General features: G+C 43.8%; 1 protein-coding gene across 1 annotated transcript; it reads right to left on the bottom strand.

Moving 5' to 3' along the window:
* Positions 1-426: 426 nt before the first annotated feature.
* Positions 427-9,922, bottom strand: LOC124704015 (probable serine/threonine protein kinase IREH1). Its single transcript, XM_047236246.1, has 18 exons — positions 9,272-9,922; positions 8,183-8,250; positions 7,888-8,073; positions 6,412-7,749; positions 5,761-5,933; positions 5,355-5,589; positions 4,660-4,752; positions 4,446-4,586; positions 4,279-4,371; positions 3,487-3,697; positions 3,311-3,396; positions 2,831-2,919; positions 1,828-1,879; positions 1,673-1,729; positions 1,406-1,579; positions 1,183-1,260; positions 798-962; positions 427-717 (listed from the first exon to the last, which is right to left on the bottom strand). The coding sequence occupies exons 1-17, from the start codon at positions 9,858-9,860 to the stop codon at positions 879-881; spliced, it is 3,747 nt and encodes a 1,248-aa protein (XP_047092202.1). The 5' UTR covers positions 9,861-9,922; the 3' UTR covers positions 427-717; positions 798-878.
* Between the last annotated feature and the right edge of the window lie 12,514 nt (positions 9,923-22,436).

Genomic DNA, 22,436 nt, shown 5'->3' with positions numbered 1-22,436 from the left:
CTCGACCTCAGCAGTCCCTACAGCGACTTATCCAGAACAAGAAGGCTGTTGTTGCAGCGGCACATTCGGCAGTTGACAAGTGCCTCGCCATGGTCAAGTCAGGCAAGGCTGCCAAGGATATAATGAGCAACGCCAGGTGGTAGGGAGATGTTGGAGAAACAATTTTCAACTAATTTTCAAGACTTACAAAGCTTCAAACACCCTAAGGTATTAGCCAGATTTTACGATTATTAATCTTCCCGTGTGATTACAACAAACCTGAATTGCAGTATTTTTCAACATTCTCAAGCAGCTTAATTTAGTAACGCAATTCATAATTCAACAAAAACTGGCACTGAAGTAAGAAACTTGAAGCATTGGCATTTCAGCAGATTTTTATACCCAGTGGATGTTATCGTGAACAGTTCTGAGTACAACAGTTATGAGTACAGGGAAACCTACTACATTCCCAATGATCTGCCACAATTATGACAATTTCTGAGACCTTGTGAATACAGTTAACCTTGACCAATCTTGACCACCCACGGCCGATGATGAGACGCGAAAAAGAAAGCAAAAAACAGCGCTCCTAGGTGACTCGTGCCAACTTATGGTCAAGGATGTTATCATCGACGATGACACAGCAATGGTTTCAAAACAAGGTAACCGCAAAACTGTACTCCGCTGGATGAGATGTAAGAACAGCCTCAATAAGAGGAGCCCATGCCTCACTTTCATCTGCAAAATCGATAGTAACAATTAGATCAAACAGCATTGTTTGTGCGATATCTAACTGGACAAAGGACTCATATACTTACATGTACAAAATCTACACCACGCCAGCACCTTATAAACTGTTTGGTTACTTCAAATAAATTGACCTCGGTATAAACAGACTGCTACGTATCAGATTTCATTGTTGTCTCATCCTTCAATCCTTTCGTCAGCAAATCATAATTGATGGATGCAAGTTGTGAAAGATTCTGCAGCAAGAATAATTTAGAATGATGTGCATAACAGAGGCACGACAGGGCTGATAATTTAAGTGTGCAGACGTATATTCACGGATTGATAAAAGGAAATGTAAGCAACGGCTTATATAGTGGAAACTAAAGGGTTATCATTCGCACTTCAAGGAGGGGACCGTTAATTTAAGATCATTCAAGCTAAGTGTTGATAACGCCTGCAAAGCTGTAAGTTTACCTTGAATGAGAAGTTGCTGAAAGAGTAATTGACATTTGGGCCAGATTCATACTCAGTGGTCTCTCCATGGTCATCCCCCTAACTCGCACAAATTTTAAAATAATTAAGCAAAGGAATCGAGGAACATAAAGTAGATGAACGATTCACAAAGAAAATGTAGCTTTTTTTGTTTTCCTATGCTTCATACAACTACTGAAAAAGCTTAGGCAAAAAGGATCCATACCATGTCATCTTGGTGATTGCTCACACAACTACTGCTGCCACTAAGGCTTCCATTATCACTTGAATCCTCACACTCATAGGCTTCATATATGTTTTCATCTGATGGATTCCAAGAGTAACGGCTGGTGAAGTAGCTGGTATCACATGCACTATCTGAGGAGGGGACAAAGGCAGCCTGCAAATGATTTTTCCGTTATCCTTGGTATGCCCATGCAAAAGAGATGCAGTTCGTGACTGAAGATAAGTAATCGTTGACCCTATCTCTCACCTTCTGCCTAGCAATGGTATCCCAGCTCACGTCCTTAAAAAATGGATGTTGTTTGACCTAAACGAAATAGGATTGGCAACATCAATCATGTATATTTGAATAAGGTATCAATGAAAGAAAGTTCCATGAAAGATTTCTAGCAGCATAAAAAATACCTCAGAGGCACCATCTGATCCTAGCCGTTGATGAGGATCTTCTGTCAAAAATCTGGAGGAAGTTGTTGTAAGATCACAGTACTCTTACTTTAAATGTCCACAATTAACTATATGAAACATTTAGAATTTGAGCATGAAGTAGCTAACAGTGCTGTAAGTGAAATCTGCACCGTTGATGGTATGAATGCATATACTTGAAGTTCAAATGTAAAAAGATTCCAGACTGTATTTCAGTGAGAACACAACTACACAAGGGACAAACATAGCATATAGGAAACATGCTTTCTATTATCTTATGGACTGAAACTGCAAAACTAGAAAACCCGTTTTATGTTGTTTCAGACGAGTAATAGGAGTTGCAAAGCTATGCAGCAAATAACTATATCAGTTTGTGGGGAGATGAATATGAAAGTACGTGTATCTAGTTTGACCTGAAAATGGAATCACAGCTGTGTAATACAACTAGCAATTATAAATTCTAAGCAATAAACTAGATCTAAAGCAACTTGTGTGGTGATCTAACAGTTGAAATAACTGAGGTACCCCCTACAATATATTAATGAACTACTGGATTATTAATTTCAGGCTTTGATTGTTATCTAGGGATTTCCATGCTCGCGATAATACTCCCTCCGTTCACAATTAATTTGCGTTCTAGGTTAGTTTGACTGAATATTTAGGAAAAAATATCAACATCTACAATGTAAAATCTATAGCATTGGAATAGTCATAAACTATATTTTCATATTATATGCCTTTGGTACAATGGTTGATGATATTTTTTCCTATAGTTTTGGTCAAACATGACAAAGTTTGGCTTTGACTAAGCCCATAACACGAAGTAAACAAAAACGGAGGGAGTAATCAAAACGAATGCAGCCCAAACATGGACATATGATATAGCATAAGTCCCTAATTAACATTTTAACAACAAGAAGCAATAATATAAAATCATGTAAGGCATGAGTAATCAAGTACTCAAATGGTTTGAAACATTTCTTACTTGTCAATTAGATCTTTCGCTTCAAAACTCATCTCCTCTGGGACATGTGGCCAAGGTATTTTGCGATTAAGAATATTGTCAAAAATCGTCTACAAAAAACAAGTACAACAAGAATGTCAAGTTACACCTACATGTCCAGATAACAGAAACCAACATTGAGTTCTAGCAAAGGTATCACATTCTGGTTCGTAGAAGAAAAAAATCATCAGTAACCAACATTACTGTATGGACAAAGAGAATTGATTTCTAGCAAGTCCTGACTGATTTCTCATCTGTGTTAACTGATACTCTGATGCTATGAACATGTGGAAAGATACAGTTAAGATTTATAGAACAGTAGATACTACAAAAGATTCACATAATTAGGTACTAAACTACTAAATCAGAAGCTTTGTATGCACTAACCTACATACAACTTGAACTCAAAACAGGAGCAAATGGAATGCCAAGGAAGTGTTAGGAAAATGTGAAGTATTGTACCTGTGGGTGCTCTGCATTGAATGGAGGTATTCCAACAAGTAATTCAAAAAGAATTACACCTACAGACCACCAATCTGCACTAGTACCTGGGAAGATAATGCACACAGCAACAAAGTAATAATCAATATCAGCAGAAAATACAGGAACCTATAAGACAACACTGTTTATCATTTTACCATGTCCTGTCCCCAAAAGGATTTCCGGTGCTAAATAATCAGGGGTTCCAACCGCGGAACGCTTTTGTCTCCGTGCTCGGTGATCCATTTCCTCAAGTTCATTCATCTGAGGTTCATCGTCTCCATACAATGAAGCCCCACTAACAGCAGGGCCAGATAGATCATCTGTGCTGTTGATAAGACCAACCTTGGACAACCCAAAATCTGTCAACTGAAGGCAATCAAGATTAATAAACAGAATAAATATTAAAATAAAATGAACATGGTATCCCAATAACGAAAATTCTATTTCTCCTGTCCATAAAATGATATGGGGACGGAGGGGGGTAGACTATTGAGTATGGAATTAGTGGTCAAACAATTGCAGGCTACAAGAAATGGGTATTCATAAACAAACTTGTGTAGCAAACATGTTATTTTATTATATATATGGTAGCTCACAATCAATCCAATGTATTTAAAATAAGCTTCTATTTTCCTCGTGCTGCACTTATGCTTTTCTTCAAGAACAAAAGCTCAAAGCCTTTGATCTCCAAAGAAGATACGATATGATCGCATTGAAGTTCCTAATCATGTACCATGAACTCAATGTTTATTATACTCAAGAGTATGTAGGTTGGCTGGTTATTTATCTCCGTTACAAATCTACTTTTGCTCGAACGTAGTAAAGGAAACCAGTAATCAGACAAAAGAAACAAGAGCCACATTTGGAAAACAAGAATGGTATTCTCTCACCTACCTAATGTCATACGATATTTGGACAGAAAGGTTAAGAGCCATCTGCGTGCATACCTTTACATGCCCATCATGAGCTATCAATAGGTTATCAGGTTTTAGATCTCTATGAACAATTTGCATGGAGTGCAAATATTCCAAAGCTAGCACCTGCAGGATTTTTTAAATATAAATCAGCAGGGGAGAAAATGAGTGTACAGAGACAAAATGGTAAATGAACTTACAACTTCTGCAAGATATACACGAGCAACATCTTCATCCAAGCACCCTAAATTTCTCAGCAATGAGTACAGATCCCCTCCATTTAGATACTCCATGACCAGATACAAATTTTCCCGAGAGGTAAACGAATAGAAGAAACGGACCTTTCAAAAGCATAACCACTTTAGAATGAAGTCATATCCAAGTTAATAGTCATAATCGTGTAAGTTCACTTACCACAAAAGGATTCCTGACCGTGATCAATATATCACGTTCGGCCAATATACTCTCGACAGCATTTTTTCGAATCATATCTGCCTTCCTAAGCACCTGCTTAAAAGCAAGGCAATGCAGGATATTATTGTCAATATAAGAGTACTCCATGCCATGAACGGAAGAAAGTCGTACCAGAGGAAGTTCAATATTTGTTACTATACATACATCCACATGAATATAAGCTGAGAAACGATTAGTGGTAAAATCAATCCCATGGTATTGCTGTTTATGGTGTCAGCATGCAAATCACGATACATGTACAGTCTGATGGAATGTGTTCATGTAACAAAATTAATATAATCCTTTTAGAAACCTACTTTACCTGCTAACAAATAGAAGATACCAAACATGAATAGGTACAAAGGCGGTAGTCCAGCTTGAAAAGTGAACTAAAACAGACTGACAGGCGAGAACTAAAACTCTATACTACACCTTTTCTTTTTCTTGACTTAGAGCAAATAACAAGGGGAAAATGAATAAGTCCCTACTCTCTGATTTCCCTTCCCTGAAAACTGAAGTCCCATGTGAACTTCGTTCTGTTGGGGACATTCTTGTAGGCTCACTAATGTTTTTCAGTCCAATTATTTGACCATGTCATTTTGGCATATTCATAAAAAACACATACTGACACATGGCATGAGTATTCAAAAAAATACCTTTATAGCAAAGAGGTCTCCTGTAGTTCTTTTCTTGGCCAAGAAAACACGTCCAAATGCTCCACGGCTGATAGGTTTTATGATTTCAAAGTCATCGATTGAAGTACGGTCCTTGACTGGATGAACAGGACTTGCTCTTAAGCTACGGACCACATCATCTTCTTCATCCATTATGGTACTCGACGAGTCAACCTTGTCCATGTCAACTGAGTCACAAAGCTGCAGGTACTTTTCCCTGAAGGATTTATAAAAACAGGAAGGAAAATCAAATAAAAGAGTGAAAAAAGGAAAATAACAATACTATTCCAAAACAGTAAAAGTGAAGTGGCTTAAAGAACTATCCTTAAATGGTGTTATTTAGCAATAATGTGGATTATAAAAAACAGCAGTGAATCTATGCACTCACCGATGGAGTTTTTCTATACGAGTGCCAAATGTCTGCACTGTGAGGGCTTCATGCTTCCTACGATTGACAATTTCTTGTAGATCTTCTATGCATGTAACCAATTGGGATAATGCACTTTCTTCATCCAGAGGAGTATTTGCAATACATCGTGCAATATCAGCAAGTTCAGAAATCTGCACAGATTGAAAGGAACTATGTTAGCAACTTGAAAAATCGACAGATGAGAAGCTAAGGATATTTCTAGTATGAAATGGTTAGCACTTGTTACATAGAAATATAGAATTAGCTTGGTGTCATATTTATGTCCTCAAGAACAATAACCCTTTCACCTACTATCAAGAAAATCCAGGAATCCTTCTTTGCCATATTTATGTCCTCATTGATTTTTAACAGTTAATATTCAGAACTTGCATAAATGTATTATGCTGGCATAATAGCTCATAAACAACAAAAGAGTAGAACAACAAACACCAGTACTTCGTACATATCATGGTTAGCAGCTTTGCACATCACACCCATATAAACAAAGACACTAGCTACCTTTTCCAGTCAGGTAATTTCCTAGCTGACAACTTTCTAGCAGTATACTCAACTACTAATGCAAAAAGAGAGATAAATGTGTAATAATCTAAATTGTATGCATAGCTTTACCTGTGTTAGATCATCACTCTCATTAATTGCACTTCTACCAGCTAAAAGCATATCTATATGATTTGATCTTGGAGTCGTTAGTGGGGATCTAGGCGTCATACTTCCCGCCGATGATGTAGCCATTCCATGATCAGATTTTGGCCCAAAGCGAGTCTTACATGTCATTGAAGGAAGATTTTTTATGTCATCCAACGAAATAGTGTTATCAGCGTCTTGGAGATAGTCAAGCATATCAGCGGAACCTCTTCTAGAACAATCAGACAGTTTTGGAGAGGGACCATCAGACTCTTCATTTATGCTCAGATTTGGAACTTTTGCAGCATCTGGGCTGCTGACAGCATTGATAAGATCTTTCTGTGAATAAGATTCGACCAACTTTTCAAGTGTTTCTGCAACTCTTACTAAACGTTCATCAACACTTACACCTTTTTGGTCACACCTGTCAGCAATTGCACAGACTGCTGAATGATTTTCTACGTAATGAGTAGGGACATATTCTTCACATATGCGACACATTATTGAACCCTCTTCGGAAATATTTGGCTGGTCAGACCAGTGTCCCCATGAAGTCTTGTGCTGATGCTTGGGAGGAAGCGGTTGATGTGATATAGATTCTACTGGGCTTATTAATTCAACGCCACTAATGACCGTAGCGAGTGTATCTGTTTTCTTAGTAGGTGACTCCTCTTTAATAGAGGCGGGTTCTTTGGGGGGCTTTGGAGCAGGTGATGGAAAAGGTTTCCAGGAAGATATCCGTTCTCTGGTTGGAGAATCAACCTCTTTCTTAATATCAGTGTCAAGGGGCATAAGAATTTTAACAGGTTTTATTTCCTGGCTTCTCCTCCATTTCAGATTATGCTGCTCTTGACTGTATGATTTTCTTGCATCGCTTTTGCTGCCTCTGGCTGTTGTCTCATGTGGACCTGATTGCGCTAAAATCTTGTTATCAGCAGATTGTATAATCTTATCTCGCTGATCCATGGCAACTTCGTCCTCGGCAAATCCACTCTCTTTGTGAAACTGGAGCAGCCTTGTACATCTAGTAAGGATAAAAAGCATCCGAGTGTAAAGCTTCTTTAGCACACCCATTGGGAGCTCCTGACGTTGATCATCCAAGTCTTGCACTATACCCTCACATTGTAGCCAAAGTTCCCCTGGTGTCATTACAGAGCAGCTGCGTGCAAGTATTAACAAATCCTCAAAGGTTTCTTTCCATTCAGGATGAGAGTCTGCGTACTTCTCCATTACACTAACCAAGTCGCCTGCAAATACTGCCAGATCTGTATTTACCTCTTCCTTTGCCTTCTCAAATCTCATCTGAATAACTTTTAATACCTCCTGCATAGACAACAAAAGAAAAGATTGTAGTTATTGGGTAGATAAAAAGAAAATAGATCAAGCAAAACTTTAATAGAAATGCTAAATGTAGATACATCATTGATTATTAATCTCACACAAAACAATAATGGAGATCACCTTCAAGTTGTATACACCTCGAGGTTTCAAGAATGGGAATGGTCGGACCCCTTTGGAGTTCAACTCATGTGAGAAACTTTTTATATCTGAAGGGTTTCTCTTCCTTGGTGCACTGGTGGCCTGCATAATGGCCTTAAAGCGCGGAGACTCAGATTCCTTTGGTGTTTCACAGGTATCATATGCGCTCTGTCAATTAAGATGTAGATGCATAGGTGTAAGCAAAAGAGCGAAAGATGGTCTAATCACCGTTTACTTATAAGTAACGTGTGTACATCACATGCAAGTACATCATTACCACAGCCGCTGGTATTTGGGGCGGAGTCCTCAAATCTCCCGAATGGTTCCGAAATGAATTAGACTTGGCTGTGTATAAGATACGTCAGATGTCAATGTATCAGAAAGCAGCAGGTCAGAATGTAAACACATCTATTAAAGAGAACAGACCATCCCAAAAGAAAGTCACCAGAACAGACAAACATGATATCAAGTTACAGAAGACAGTTGTTGGTTCTAATTTGAATAGAGAGATCCTGTGATTGTTCGATATTGCGCTATGGGCACACAAAAGCAGTAAAGTGGAATGTGCTGCATTACATACAAGCCTAGACATAATTCATTTTCATATGAGATGTGCGCAGTCAATTGAACCGTGCATTATAGGATTATTACAGCAAGGCAGCTATAGCAATAGAATATGCATCTTCACAGCATCATTCAGTGCGATGCATACATCTCTGTACGCTTTAATGTTGTGAACTACATAAAGCACAAGCGAATTGACTGATACAGCTCTGTACGCATTGACAAGTGCCGAGGAAGTGACACAGTGAGTAACGCTAACCACGTGTCGCTCCGCTCAAGCTAACATACAATGAATCTGCAGGTATATAATACTAGGAAGGGGTGCACGGCTCACTTATCTTTAGTTGGAATTTCCTTATGCTCAAGCACTAAATCAGGTAAGCAATAACTAGCATTCTCTTGGCCGTGACGAACATTTACAGCTTTTGTTTCATCGGCACAAGGTGTCTGGATGAATTATGCACTCCCGTTGCCCGGCAACTGAACCCTCCTAAGGTGAAACTATAGAGTGTGTGCTGTTTTTTTCCCGGAAACCGCCAAGGTAGCAAGTTACTGAGGACTAAATCCAGATGAACTACACACTCCCGACAACTTAACATATACTCATTGGAACTAGTTTGCTGTTGTTCCGGAAAGCGACAAGGTAGCAAGTAACTGAGGGAGCATGAATAGCTAAATCTTAGACGGCCTATGTGAGAGGTCAGCACTACATAGTTCTAAGCCCTAGCTTCCACCAATGAGTAAGTACACAGCTTACAGGACCTCATGCAGCAAAGCCATAAGCAGCAGAAGGTGCTACTACCTTTTGCAGCGGTAGGAGGTTCCACGCCGGTGGCTGCCGCAGTGCGCAGTGGCTGCTCGGCCGCCTTTCCCTTGCCCAGCTTACTGCCAGTACTGGAATCGGCCCATGAGCTCATGCCCTTCCTGACTTCCTTTGCAGCGGAGGTGGTGCCCGCCTGTGAGTGTCCCCTTGCGAGGTTACTGCTCCCGAGCGCGGCGGCCATCCGCTGGCCCTCGTGCGGCAGCGGGCCGGATCTGGTCTTGATCTTGTTGAGGCCGAGCGAGGAGGCGAGGATCGGGGAGAGGGCGGCGGCGGAGGCCCCGTCCCTGAGGGCGGCCTTCCTGGCATCGGCGGAGGGGCTGGAGGTCCTGGGCGAGGGGACGGGGACGGGGACGGGGACGGCGGGTGAGCCGAAGAGCTTGTCGCGCTTCCGGGGGGTCTCGGATTTGGGCTTCTTCTTGTCGGATCTGGAGGAGGCGGAGGAGGAGGCCGGCGAGGCGGAGGCGGCCGGCGCGGAGGTGGGCGTGCGGGGGCTGTTGCTGCCGTCGGGGCTGGAGGAGGAGTCGGAGGACTTGTGGCGGGAGGAGAAGAAGCGGCCCTTGAAGACCATGGCGGCCGCCGCGGGGGAGGAGGTCCGTCGAACAGGTGGTGGGGGACAGTGAGCGGAGCAAGGGAGAAGGAGAGCGTGCTAGTGGGGACACTGAGAGGAAATGTAGGGAGAGGGGGTGGGGGACGCACGCGGCCGGGTCGCCTCCCCGTCCGCCGGGCCCTCAACGCTGGCTCTCCTGACCCTGCGCAACCCACACTCCACTCCTTTGACCTTTGACCACGCAGAGCAACTAGTACTGACTAGAAAATTACAGTACTATTGAAGGCTGCTAACAGCGGACGGCGATTTTAACAAAAATAACTTTTTTGTGTGAGGAATTAGCCTTTGACTAAACTATCTAACATTTTTCTGCGGCGCCCTTTCAAGCGGCGCCATACACTTTGGGAAAGGCGTCACAGATCATGGCCTACGTGACGCTGCGCGGTGTTGACCAGCCAACGTGGCAAGGCGTGTGGCACCTACGTGGCTGGTTTTGGCTGGGCTCGCGTGACACCCGAGCAACTGTGACCCCATTAAAGTTTGACTAGCCAGACCGAGTATAAAATTAATAGTTGGTAGGCTGTTGCTAACAGTGGACCACGACTAGCCGGCTTGAATTACAGGATAGTAGGGGCCATTCAACTTGCGGCGTCGAGGCGGAGCCTTGTACTCAAACGATCTCCAATTGAACAGCGAAAACCGCAAAATTACCAACGGTAGTGGCCACAGATGCGCCGTGCATGTTTGATTCGGTTGCGCCCTCGACCTAGGCCGCTGGATTCGAACTCGCCGGAGCTCCTCCTATCGCGCCCCTTGTTGGCGTCGCCCGAGTCGGCCACATCGACCCCATCGGGTTAAGATTTGGTTTGGCATGTTCTTCGAGTTATTCTATTGAGCACGATTCTATTTTGGCATAGAATTGTTCTAGATGTCTTCCTCGTTCAGCTACGAGTTCCTTTTCGAGGACTCCTCGTTGTCGGACGATTCGGACATTGAAGAATTGCTCAACGATAATTACAACGAGCACATGATCCTCATCCTCCCTGCGAAGGAAATCTAAAATAGAGCCAACCTAAAAAGGTAGCGCGGATCTACGACCGGACGCATTTGCATCCCGAGGAACCGAGCGCTCAGGCATGCCACAGCAATGCAAGACTACTTCGTAGAGGTACCGACATATTCTGCCGCATATTTTCGTAGAAGGTACTAGATGCAGCGCAGTTTGTTCATCGAGGTAGTGAAAGCTTGCAAGAGGAATTCTCTTTTTTTCCTCGCCAGAGGAACGTTGCCGGCGCCATGGGGTTTATCCCATATCAAAAAATATCTACGGCTATGCGTGTGCTCATATATGGCATCCCCGCAGACTATACCAATGAGTATCTTCGCATTGACGAAAATACAACCATTAAAGCTATTCGGACGTTTGCCAAGGTGATGATCCGGGTGTTTGGTCCCATGTATCTTCAATCTCCAAATGATGATTACACAAAGAAGTTGATGGTGATGAATGGGAATATAGGTTTGCCGGGCATGCTAGGGAGTGTAGATTGTATGCGCTGGAGGTGGAAGAATTTCATGTAGGCATGGCATGGACAATATTGCGGTAAAACTCGGGATTGCACCATTGTGCTTGAGGCCATGGCGTCGGAGGACTTATGCATTTTCCATTGCTTCTTTGTATTGCTTGGATCATTCAATGACATCAATGTTTTGCACACACTTTGTTTGCTATATTAGCTAGTGGACATGCTCCGGCTTGCAACAACAAAGTCAATGGGTATGACTACATGGGGTACTATTTTTCCAATGGCATCTATCTGGCTTGGACAATATTTGCGAAGACCATCCAAAACCCACAAACAAAGAAAGATGCCAAGGCACAAGAAGCATATTGTAAGGACATTTGTAAGGGTATTTTACCCTTATCCATTATTTTGGTAACAATGACACCGTGCTAGAGTATTTGGTCTAATATGTTTATAAGAATAATCTCAGGTATTAGGCAAAGAGGCATAAATGGTGTATCAAAGGAATAAGAAGGCTAAAGGAGACCCCCACTTAAACAACAATCGAAAAAGGGTCTACAGCAGAAATCCGGTCTGACGCCCGGTTGGACCGTGATACGTCGCAAACGTATCTATAATTTCTTATGTTCCATGCTACTTTTATTACAATACTTGAGTGATTTACACATACTTTACAGCATTATTTTACATTTTCCGACACTAACCTATTAACAAGATGCCGAAGTGTCGCTTGCTCGTTTTTCTCGTCGTTTTTGGTTTCGTAAATCCTAGTAAGGAAATATTCTCTGAATTGGACAAAATCAACGCCTGTGGTCCTATTTTTGCACGAAGCTTCCGAAGACCGAAAGGGAGACGAAGTGGGGCCACGAGGCGGCGGACACCGTGGCGGCGCGGCCGGGCCTCGGGCCGCGCGGCCTCGTTGTGTCGGCGCCTCGCGTCGCCCCTCGACCTACCCTTCCGCCTACTTAAAGCCTCCGTCGCGAAACCCCCTGTACCGAGAGCCACGATACGGAAAACATTACCGAGAGGCCGCCGCCGCGAATCCCATCTCGGGGGATTCAGGAGATCGCCTCCGCACCCTCGCCGGAGAGGGGAATCATCACCGGAGGGGCTCTACATCATCATGCCCGCCTCCGGATTGATGCGTGAGTAGTTCATCCTTGGACTATGGGTCCATAGCAGTAGCTAGATGGTTGTCTTCTCCGCTTGTGCTTTCATTGTATTAGATCTTGTGAGCTGCCTAACATGATCAAGATCATCTATTTGTAATGCTACATGTTGTGTTTGGTGAGATCCGATGAATATAGAATATTATGTTAAGTTGATTATCAATCTATCATATATGTGTTGTTTATGTTCTTGCATGCTCTCCGTTGCTAGTAGAGGCTCTGGTCAAGTTGATACTTGTAACTCCAAGAGGGAGTAATTATGCTCGATAGTGGGTTCATGCCTCCATTAAATCTGGGATCGTGACAGTAGGTTCTAAGGTTGTGGATGTGATGTTGCTACTAGGGATAAAACATTGATGCTTTGTCTAAGGATATTTGTGTTGATTATATTACGCACCATACTTAATGCAATTATCTGTTGTTCGCAACTTAATACTGCAAGGGGTTCGGATGATAACCTGAAGGTGGATTATTTAGGCATAGATGCATGCTGGATAGCGGTCTATGTACTTTGTCGTAATGCCCCGATTAAATCACATAGTAATCATCGTTGATATGTATTGAATCTTTATTTGTCAATTGCTCACCCGTAATTTGTTCACCCAAGCATGTTAGTTATCTTATTGGAGAGACACCACTAGTGAACCGTGGACCCCGGTCCATTCTTTTACATCTGAATACATTCTATCGCTTTTATCGTTCTTTGCAAACAACCACCATCTTCCACACAATACGGTTAATCCTTTGTTTTCAGCAAGCCGGTGAGATTGACAACCTCACTGTTACGTTGGGGCAAAGTACTTTGATTGTGTTGTGCAGGTTCCACGTTGGCGCCGGAATCCTTGGTGTTGCGCCGCATCACATTTCGCCACCATCAACCTTCAACGTGCTTCTTGGCTCCTCCTGGTTCGATAAACCTCGGTTTCTTACTAAGGGAAAACTTGCCGCTGTGCGCATCATACCTTCCTCTTGGGGTTCCCAACGGACGTGTGAGTTACACGCCATCAATGACTCGCATTCATGAGCTACAGAACACCCGCGGCAAAGAACTTTCGGGTATTGAGATTACCGCCTATTTCCTTAGGACTAGAGTGCAGCCTCTTCAGGCCCGCAAAAACCCCTTCTGGAAATACACTGGTGAAGAAGATGTCGATAGGCTCTCAAAGGACCTTCCCTTGAATGATTTTGAAAAGCTTATCCGCAAAATCTCATCGCTCAACAAGAAGGATTTAGTTCCCACTTCTTGCCGTGTTGCGCCATATAGCAACGCCAAACCCCTTCCCGAGGTAATTTCCTTTTAATAGCTGTATTGTTTCCTCGGGCTTTGTTATTTTTGTCGATTACTATTTTGTTAATGCCTTTTTATCGACACTTTTTCTTTTCTCAGGGCCACCTCGACCTTGTTTCTCTTCCTCCTCTTCCTGAAGGTGGAGAAGTCGAGGAACGTGCCGTTGTCGACGATGACAACCAAAGCACCGCGCGCCCTTCCACTGAAATCGCGGGTTCTCACAAATCCGCGGCTTCTGCTGAGTCAGAGGCCACTGCCTCGACACACTCTCTTCCTCATGCTTCAAAGAGGAAGAGAGATGAAGTAAAAGATTCTGGCACTTCCAAAGCCGAAGAAGCTGAGCCTTCATATAAAAAGGCAGCTTTTAATCCATACACTGATGCCCTCGTCAGCTCGTAAGTTACTCCTTACTCTTTATTTTTCCTGTTTTGATATTTTTTTGTCTCTTGCTTCTTATACTGTCGCCATTTTATTGTAGTGATGACGAGGAAGAAGAACAAACTGTTGATGCTGCTGCACGAACGAGTACATCGCGTACTTTGATTGTGTCGGAAGCTCAACATGATGGGGATGAAACTTCTCCTCCCCAACAAGACATCGTGCAACCGCCGCCAGTTGAGAGCCCCCGAGCCTCTCCATCAAAGAGAGCGAGGGTCTAGCCATCCAAGGAGTCTATCCAATTCCCTGGTGGTTCGTCGACACCTTCATTGGATGATGTAAGTATTGAATCTTTCAATACTTCGATCATCGTTTTGTTTTGTGCTAAATGTTGTCGAATTTATATTGGCTATATTGACTTCTTTTTTCTCCTTGGTCGTTTCTGCAACCTCTGATGAAGGAGTTTATTCGTCTTGGTACCCAATTCGTCGGGTATCGTGACTATACCAAGAAGCTCGAAGGTACTATTTTCCTGTTCCTTTGTTGCATGTATACTATGATTTTATCATAATATTTATCTGTCGCGATTTTGTTAGGAGATCTTGCAGAAAGCAACAAGCGTGCGGATGCTCTTGCTGTCAAGTTGGAGCAGAGCGAAGAAGCTCGCCATAAAGCTGAAAAGGATGCTGCCACCATTGAAGATCTTCGAAAGAGGCTTCATAACGCGGAAACTTCCTTGAGTAATAACATAGCTCGGCAATCAGCTCGAGAGGCAGAGATTCTTTCCCGCTTGGAATCGCAGATTCGTGGTTTTATCAGTAAGTTCTTGAATCTTTGCTTTTCCTTGGATTACTTCGCGTTTCACCCGCATTCTTTATTTTTACGCGGCTCTTTGTTTATTTGTAGGGAGAACTCACCAAGAATATGAGGTTGAAGGTCCTGAAGGCGACGAGCTTCTCGACGCGCTGACCCTTGTCGAGATTCATGGAGATGAAGCGCGCGACGGTCTTGAAAACGCTGAAGCTAGCTTGCTGAAGCTTTTCCCCTACTTCTTCCCGAAGAAAGAGGCCCCCTCTACTTTTGTGGAGCTCGCCAAAATCTTCAATGGGCCTGAAGATCTTGGGCTAAAACTTCGCCAAGAAGGTTTGAAGATTGGCGTTGAAGGCACCGTCGCGCTGATTGCTGATAGTCAGCAAAACGTCGACTGGGCCAAGGTTGGCGACATAGGGGAGATGGAGACAAAGAAATGGCAATCTCTAATTAAAGCTGCCAAACCTTCTGCAAGACCCATCCTCTCCTTCCTTGGTGTTAAACCAGCACCTGCTCCAAGCGCATCCAAGCCGGAGGTCAAGTAGACCACCTTGTCTTTTTTTTAGTTCTATCTTTCGATGCTGTCGCCCTAGTAGTTTTGGCGACAGCTACTTCAGTATTCCAGTAGTGACCTTTCCTTTGTAATAGCGATGTATATACTTTAATGTTGAATCGAAATCTATATTTTGCTGGATGATTCATATCGGACATCTTTTTATTTTCAGTTGATTTTTGACAACTATACTGCAACTCCTCGTCCTTCCGATGTTTTGCCCACTTCCACTCACTCGAAGAAGATACCTGTCGTAGTCGGCTTTACTGACGATTCTTCGAGTAAGAACTCAGCACAGGATTTGGAAGAACTTCGGCAACGTACTCCAATCCACGAAGAAGCAATCACTTATGCTCATGGAAAAATCTCGAAAATCTTCTGAAAGGGAAAAGGTTGCACTCCAACAAGCTCAGGATGCCATAACTAAGAAGGACGTCGCCATTGCTGAAGCTGCTGCAGCTACATCCCGCGAAAATTTTATGCTTCAACTGCTGACAGATGCTAGCTTGGATATGGCAGGTATGCCTCATTATCATTGTCGTGCTTTTTCTTTTCCTTTTTGCTTGTCTTCTCGTTGTTCACTGATTCCTTTTTTTTTAAAAAAGGTTCTATTTTGGATGCTGCTACTGAAGATGAGCGTGTCGAGGCTCGGTCCAATGTACTTCTTCGGCTTGCCAAGAATCATGGTTCAAGTTTTTGGGGCACGCCTGAGCGAACTCGCCAGATTGTTAGGTTTCAGGATCGCGCACTCCAGGTTCGCGATTATCTCAACTTCTGTACTAGGACTCTGTCTTTGGTCTATGGCACTATGTTTCCTCGGAACAAGATGCCAGAGACTCTTCCTGCTTTAATGGATAAATTTCGGGATGCTCCTCGAATTCATGGCTTTGTGCGGGCCCAATTGGCTGCTGGCGCAAGATTTGCTATGATCATGATAAAAATCTGCTACCCGAAGTTAGACGTGGGGAAGATTGTTCCAAAATGTTTGGCCAAGATGGCGAAGAGGAAGAGAAACTTCGGCAAATATGATGATATTGTTACTCCTGTTGCCGAAGATATGATGGATGAACTTCTTCGGATGGACGCCGAATTCTTCGTGAAGTGCAGCTACGCTGAGCATAGCACTCGTGCTGTAAATAATGAGCGCTTGACGATAGACAATATACTGGGAAATCCCTGAGGATAAACTGTTCCAAGAATTATATTTTGTGTATGTATTTTCGTGCTGTAAAGTCACTATCTTTTTTATTTTCATTGCCAAGCATCCAGGCGTTTTGTTGGCTGTATTTTTGTTTTATAATGCGAGGTTATCCCAAGGCGAAATAAATACTGTACTATCTTTGTGGGTATGAGTCCCCGAGCTTTATGTTGACCGCTATTTTGTCGATATTTTCATTTTGGCGAGGTACTTTATACCAAGGCGAGATATTTATTGCGAGTTGTATTTGTCGATATTGTGTGTATATATATATATATATATATATATATTGTATCGTCTAGGAGGAAGCCCCCGAGCCTGTCGAGAAAAGATATATAATTCCACTATCTTTATTATATTGCAGCACCGCGAGCCCGCCTCATTAAAAACCTTTTCCGGCCCCACTCGGTGCCCCGAAAAAGGAAAAGAGTGCGTCTGAAAACTCGCGGGCGTTTCAGTATATTGTATGTTTACAGAGTAGACTATATTTCGGCATCTAAGCGTAAAAACGCCTGAGCTGCGCCACGTTCCAAGGATTTGGCTCGGCAATCCCCGTCTTCTTGTCCTTGATTCTGTATGCTCCTCCTTCGATTACTTTTGTGACGATGTAGGGTCCAAACCATGGTGACTCGAGTTTTTCATGACTTTTTTGATTGAGTCGCAAAACCAAATCACCAACTTGGAAGGATCTTGGCCGCAATCATCGACTGTGGTAATTTTTCAGGTCCTGTTGATATTTGGCGACTCGTGACAAGACTTCGTCTCGAGCTTCATCAAGTGCGTCGACATCATCCTCCAAAGCTTTTCTCGAAGTTTCTTCATCATATTCTGTAACTCTTGGAGAATCATGCTCTATTTCTATCGATAGGACTGCCTCGGCTCCATGGACCGTAAAGAACGGCGTCTCCGTGTCGCTCGTATTTGGTGTTGTTCGAATACTCCACAACACGCTTGGCAGCTCCTCTGGCCAAGTATGCCGAGCTTTTTCCAATGGTCCTAACAGGCGCTTCTTGATACCATTGCAGATGATGCCATTGCCCTTCTCGACTTGACCGTTGGTCTGTGGATGTGCGACAGACGCAAAACTCAATTTGATGCCCACTTCTGCGCAATATGCCTTGAATTCCTTGGACGTAAAGTTACTGCCATTGTCTGTGACAATGCTGTGAGGGACTCCAAATCGAAAGACGATGCTTTTCACGAACTTAATCGCCGACGCGCCGTCCGGTGAATTTATCGGCTTTGCTTCTATCCACTTTGTAAATTTATCGACAGCAACAAGCATATACTCATATCCTCCTGGCGAAGCTTTGTGTAGTTTTCCCACCATGTCGAGACCCCATTGAGCAAAAGGCCATGACAGCGGGATTGGCATCAGTTCTGCTGTAGGAGAGTGAGGTTTGGCGGCAAATCTTTGGCACTCGTCGCAAGTTCGCACTATTTCCTTCGCGTCCTTGATTGCTGTTAACCAATAAAATCCTGCTCTGAAAACTTTAGCCGCGATAGCTCTGCTGCTCGCGTGGTGCCCGCATATTCCTTCGTGTACATCTTTCAGGATGATTCTTCCTTCTTCGGGTGTGACACATCTCTGTAGCACGCCCGAAATACTTCGTTTGTATAACTCCCCTTTTATCACAGTAAAAGCTTTGGATCGCCTGATTATTCGCCTTGCTTCGACTGGATCGTCGGGTATTGTTTTCCTTAGGATGTATGATATGTAAGCTTGCATCCACGGGATTTGCACCATCATTACCAGCTCCTGTTCCTCTTCTTCATCCACTAAGTCTTTGGTGGTACCCGAAGATTTTTCTTCTTTCTCCTTCTTCTTTATTTTCACTGGCTTTGTTGATCTCTCGCTTATTTCTTCCCAAAACACGCCTGGAGGGATCGCGAGACATTGTGACCCGATGTTTGCAAGAACATCGGCTTCATCGTTACTCACACTGCCGATGTGGTTTACCTCGCATCCATCAAACAATTTTTCCAGCTCATTGTACACCTCCTTGTATGCTATCATACTTTCGTTGATCGCATCACATTTGTTCATAACTTGTCGTGCCACCAATTGTGAGTCGCCGAAAATTTTCAATCGGGTTGCACCGCAAGCTTTCGCCATCTTCATCCCGTGTATGAGAGCTTCATATTCTGCTTCGTTGTTAGACGCGTTTGGGAACGTCATTCGTAAAACATATTTTAACTTGTCGCCTTCAGGTGATACCAATATCACGCCTGCTCCAGCACCTTCCAACCTTTTGGACCCGTCGAAGTTCATGGTCCAAGTTCTCGATAAATCTGGAGGCCCCGTGTTTTGTAGCTCCATCCACTCTGCAATGAAATCTCGTAAAACCTGCGATTTTATTGCCTTTCTTTTTTCATACGTGATGTCCCGAGGGGAAAGTTCTATTCCCCAAAGGGAGACACGACCCGTAGCTTCTGGGTTGTTCAATATGTTTGACAAAGGAGCTTCATTGACCACAATTATCGGGTGCGCCGAAAAATAGTGTCGTAGTTTTCTTGCTGTCGTGAATACTCCATACGCCAGTTTCTGGTATTGCGGATACCGCTGTTTTGAAGGCGACAGTACTTCGCTGATAAAATATACTGGCCTCTGAACTCCATGGAGCTTTCCTTCTTCTTCTCTTTCAACTACTAGGGCCGTGCTGACCACCTGAGGTGTGGCTGCAATGTATAGGAGGAGAGGTCATTTCTCTTTAGGCGCCACCAAGATTGGTGGTGTCGAAATTGTGCGTTTGAGATTTTCGAAAGCTCTGTCTGCTTCCTCGTTCCAATGAAATTTCTCCCCCTGTTTGATCAATGCATAGAACGGCAACGCCTTTTCTCCTAGCCTGGCGACAAATCTGCTTAAAGCTGCGACTCGCCCCGTCAGCTGTTGAATTTTTTCAACTTTGTTGGCTTCCTCATAGTGACGATGGCCTGTATTTTTTCGGGATTAGCTTCAATCCCTCTTGCTGATACCAAGAACCCGAGAAGTTCTCCCGCAGGAACTCCAAAAGAGCACTTTGTCGGATTTAGCTTTAGGCAAAACTTGTCGAGGTTGTCGAAGGTTTCCTTCAAATCTTCGATCAATGTTGACCCCTTCTTTGATGTTATCACGACATCGTCAATGTAGACTTGCACATTTTTTCCAATCTGTGTTGCAAGGCACTTTTGCATCATCCGCTGATATGTTGCTCCCGCGTTTTTCAAACCAAAGGGCATTGTTTTGTAGCAAAACACGCCATAAGGTGTTATGAACGCTGTCTTGGCTTCATCTTCTTCTTTTAGTCTGATATGGTTATAACCAGAGTACGCGTCCAAGAAGGAAAGACGTTCGCATCCTGCCGTGGAGTCGATGATTTGATCGATCCTTGGGAGGGGAAAGTGATCCTTAGGACAATGTTTATTGAGGCACGTAAATTCGACACACATGCGAAGGACTTTCGTATGTTTCTTCGGCACCATCACTGGGTTAGCTACCCACGTGGCTTCTGTAGATATTTCTTTGATAAAACCAACATCTTTGAGTCGATCTATTTCTGATAACATAGCTTTGCGATTTGGTTCCGAAAAACGCCGCAAAGGTTGCTTGATTGGTCTCGCGAGAGGATCCAAATTGAGGTGGTGCTCGGCAAGTTCCCTGGGTACTCCTGGCATGTCGGCTAGACACCATGCGAAGATTTTCCAGTGCTCACGGAGGAACTCGACGAGCGCGCTTTCCTATGCGATATCCATGTTTGTTGCAATGGATGTTGTTTTCTTTGGGTCCGTCGGGTGGATCTGCACCTCTTTCGAATCCTTGACAGTGTTGAAGGTTGGCTCCCTAAGAGACCTCCCTGCATCTGGTAGCACATCATAATCAGTGAGCCTTGGCGCCATATATTCTGCTTGCATCCCGAAAGTTTCTGACAGCCGATGAAAATCCTTGTCGCACTTATCAGATAGCGTGAAACTTCCCTTAATTGTGATAGGTCCCTTGGGCCCGGGCAACCTCCACAACAGGTACGTATAGTGTGGCACTGCCATAAACCTGGCATATGCCGGTCGTCCCAACAGAGCGTGATATTGCGACGGGAAATCCACAACTTCGAACTCCAAATTCTCTATCCCGTAATTTTCTCGGTTCCAAACCGAACGTCGAGATTGATCTTGCCCAACGGATAACTTGGCTTCTCTCGGTGTGATCCCATGGAAACGTGTATCGCTTGGTTTCAAGTTTGCCGGGGATATGTTCATTTTCCTCAATGTATCCGCATACATAAGGTTTAGCTGCTGCCGCCATCTATGAAAACTCTCGACACGTCGAAACCAAGCAATTACTCGCGGGTAAGATGAGGGCCGATTGTCCCGGTCGAGGAACTTGCTGCGGATGATCCGCGATTGTGAAGCCAATGTCTTGCCCCGACCAATTTAAGTACTCAACTGTTGGTGGAGGCATCTTCTCTGCCATGAACACTTGTCGTGAGATTACCTTCTGCGCCCTGTTGGATGGCCTGGCTTTCTGAATCATCGAGACCGCACCGTTGGAATTAGGATCAACATAGGGTGGTGGGTGTGGTGCTGCCGCTATTCTGAGCTGGTGCCGATATTCGTCCGTGATTGCGGGAGGAGGTGGAAGGTGGATCTCACTCCTTGGCCCCTGGGGGTTTCTATTCATTGCTTGTGCATTTGCAATTCCTACGGCTCGCAACATTGTCTGAAAATTTCGGCAGTCTTTCTGGAGATGTCCTGACTGCCTCTTTCCGTTGTTGTCGAGATAAAAGTGCATTTGACACGGACCGTTCATCATCTCCTCGGGGGACACATAAGGTCTTTGAAACCTCGGTCCACTATTTTGTCTGTTGCCGCGAGAATCACCTCTATTGTCGCCTTGTTGCTCGTTACTCCTTTGATAGTCATCTCGACTATTTCCTCCAGGATTTCCCCGAAAACAAGCCGATATATGGCCAGGAGCGTCGTTGTTGTAGAACTTGCGAGAAAATCGCCTTCTATTTTGAAAATTTCGACCGCGATCCTCTTCTGGCGACCTGTGTCGCTTATTATATATTGCGTCTTCTCCATCTGCCCACTTGTTGGCTATTTCCATCAGTCTGATATTGTTTTAGGATTGGTTCTCCCTAAGTCCTCAACGAAATCTCCCCGCCGAATTCCTCGCTACGAACGCGTCTATTGCTCTCTCGTCGATATATCTTCTCGCCGAGTTTTTAATGATATTCCACCTCTGTATATATTTCCTCATCGACTCATCGTGTTTCTGTCGACATGCCCTCAACTCTTCCAATGATGCAGGTTTTTTGCAGGTGGATCGGAAATTTCTCACGAAGATGTCTGATACGTCTCCAACGTATCGATAATTTCTTATGTTCCATGCTACTTTATTGATGATACCTACATGTTTTATGCACATTATATGTCATATTTATGCATTTTCTGGAACTAACCTATTAACAAGATGCCGAAGAGCCGCTTGTCGTTTTCTGCTGTTTTTGGTTTCGTAAATCCTAGTAAGGAAATATTCTCTGAATTGGACGAAACTTTCGCCCGTGGTCCTATTTTTGCACGAAGCTTCCGTGAAGACCGAAGAGATAACGAAGTGGGGCCACGAGGTAGCCGGGGACGGGCGGCGCGGCCCGGGCCCCGGCCGCGCGGCCCTACCCCTCGGGCACCTCGTGTGGCCC

Source organism: Lolium rigidum, chromosome 3 (assembly GCF_022539505.1).
Source record: "Lolium rigidum isolate FL_2022 chromosome 3, APGP_CSIRO_Lrig_0.1, whole genome shotgun sequence".
Lineage (NCBI taxonomy): Eukaryota > Viridiplantae > Streptophyta > Magnoliopsida > Poales > Poaceae > Lolium > Lolium rigidum.
The sequence above is the reverse complement of the archived record's forward strand: the minus strand, read 5'-3'. Positions and strand labels throughout refer to the sequence as shown.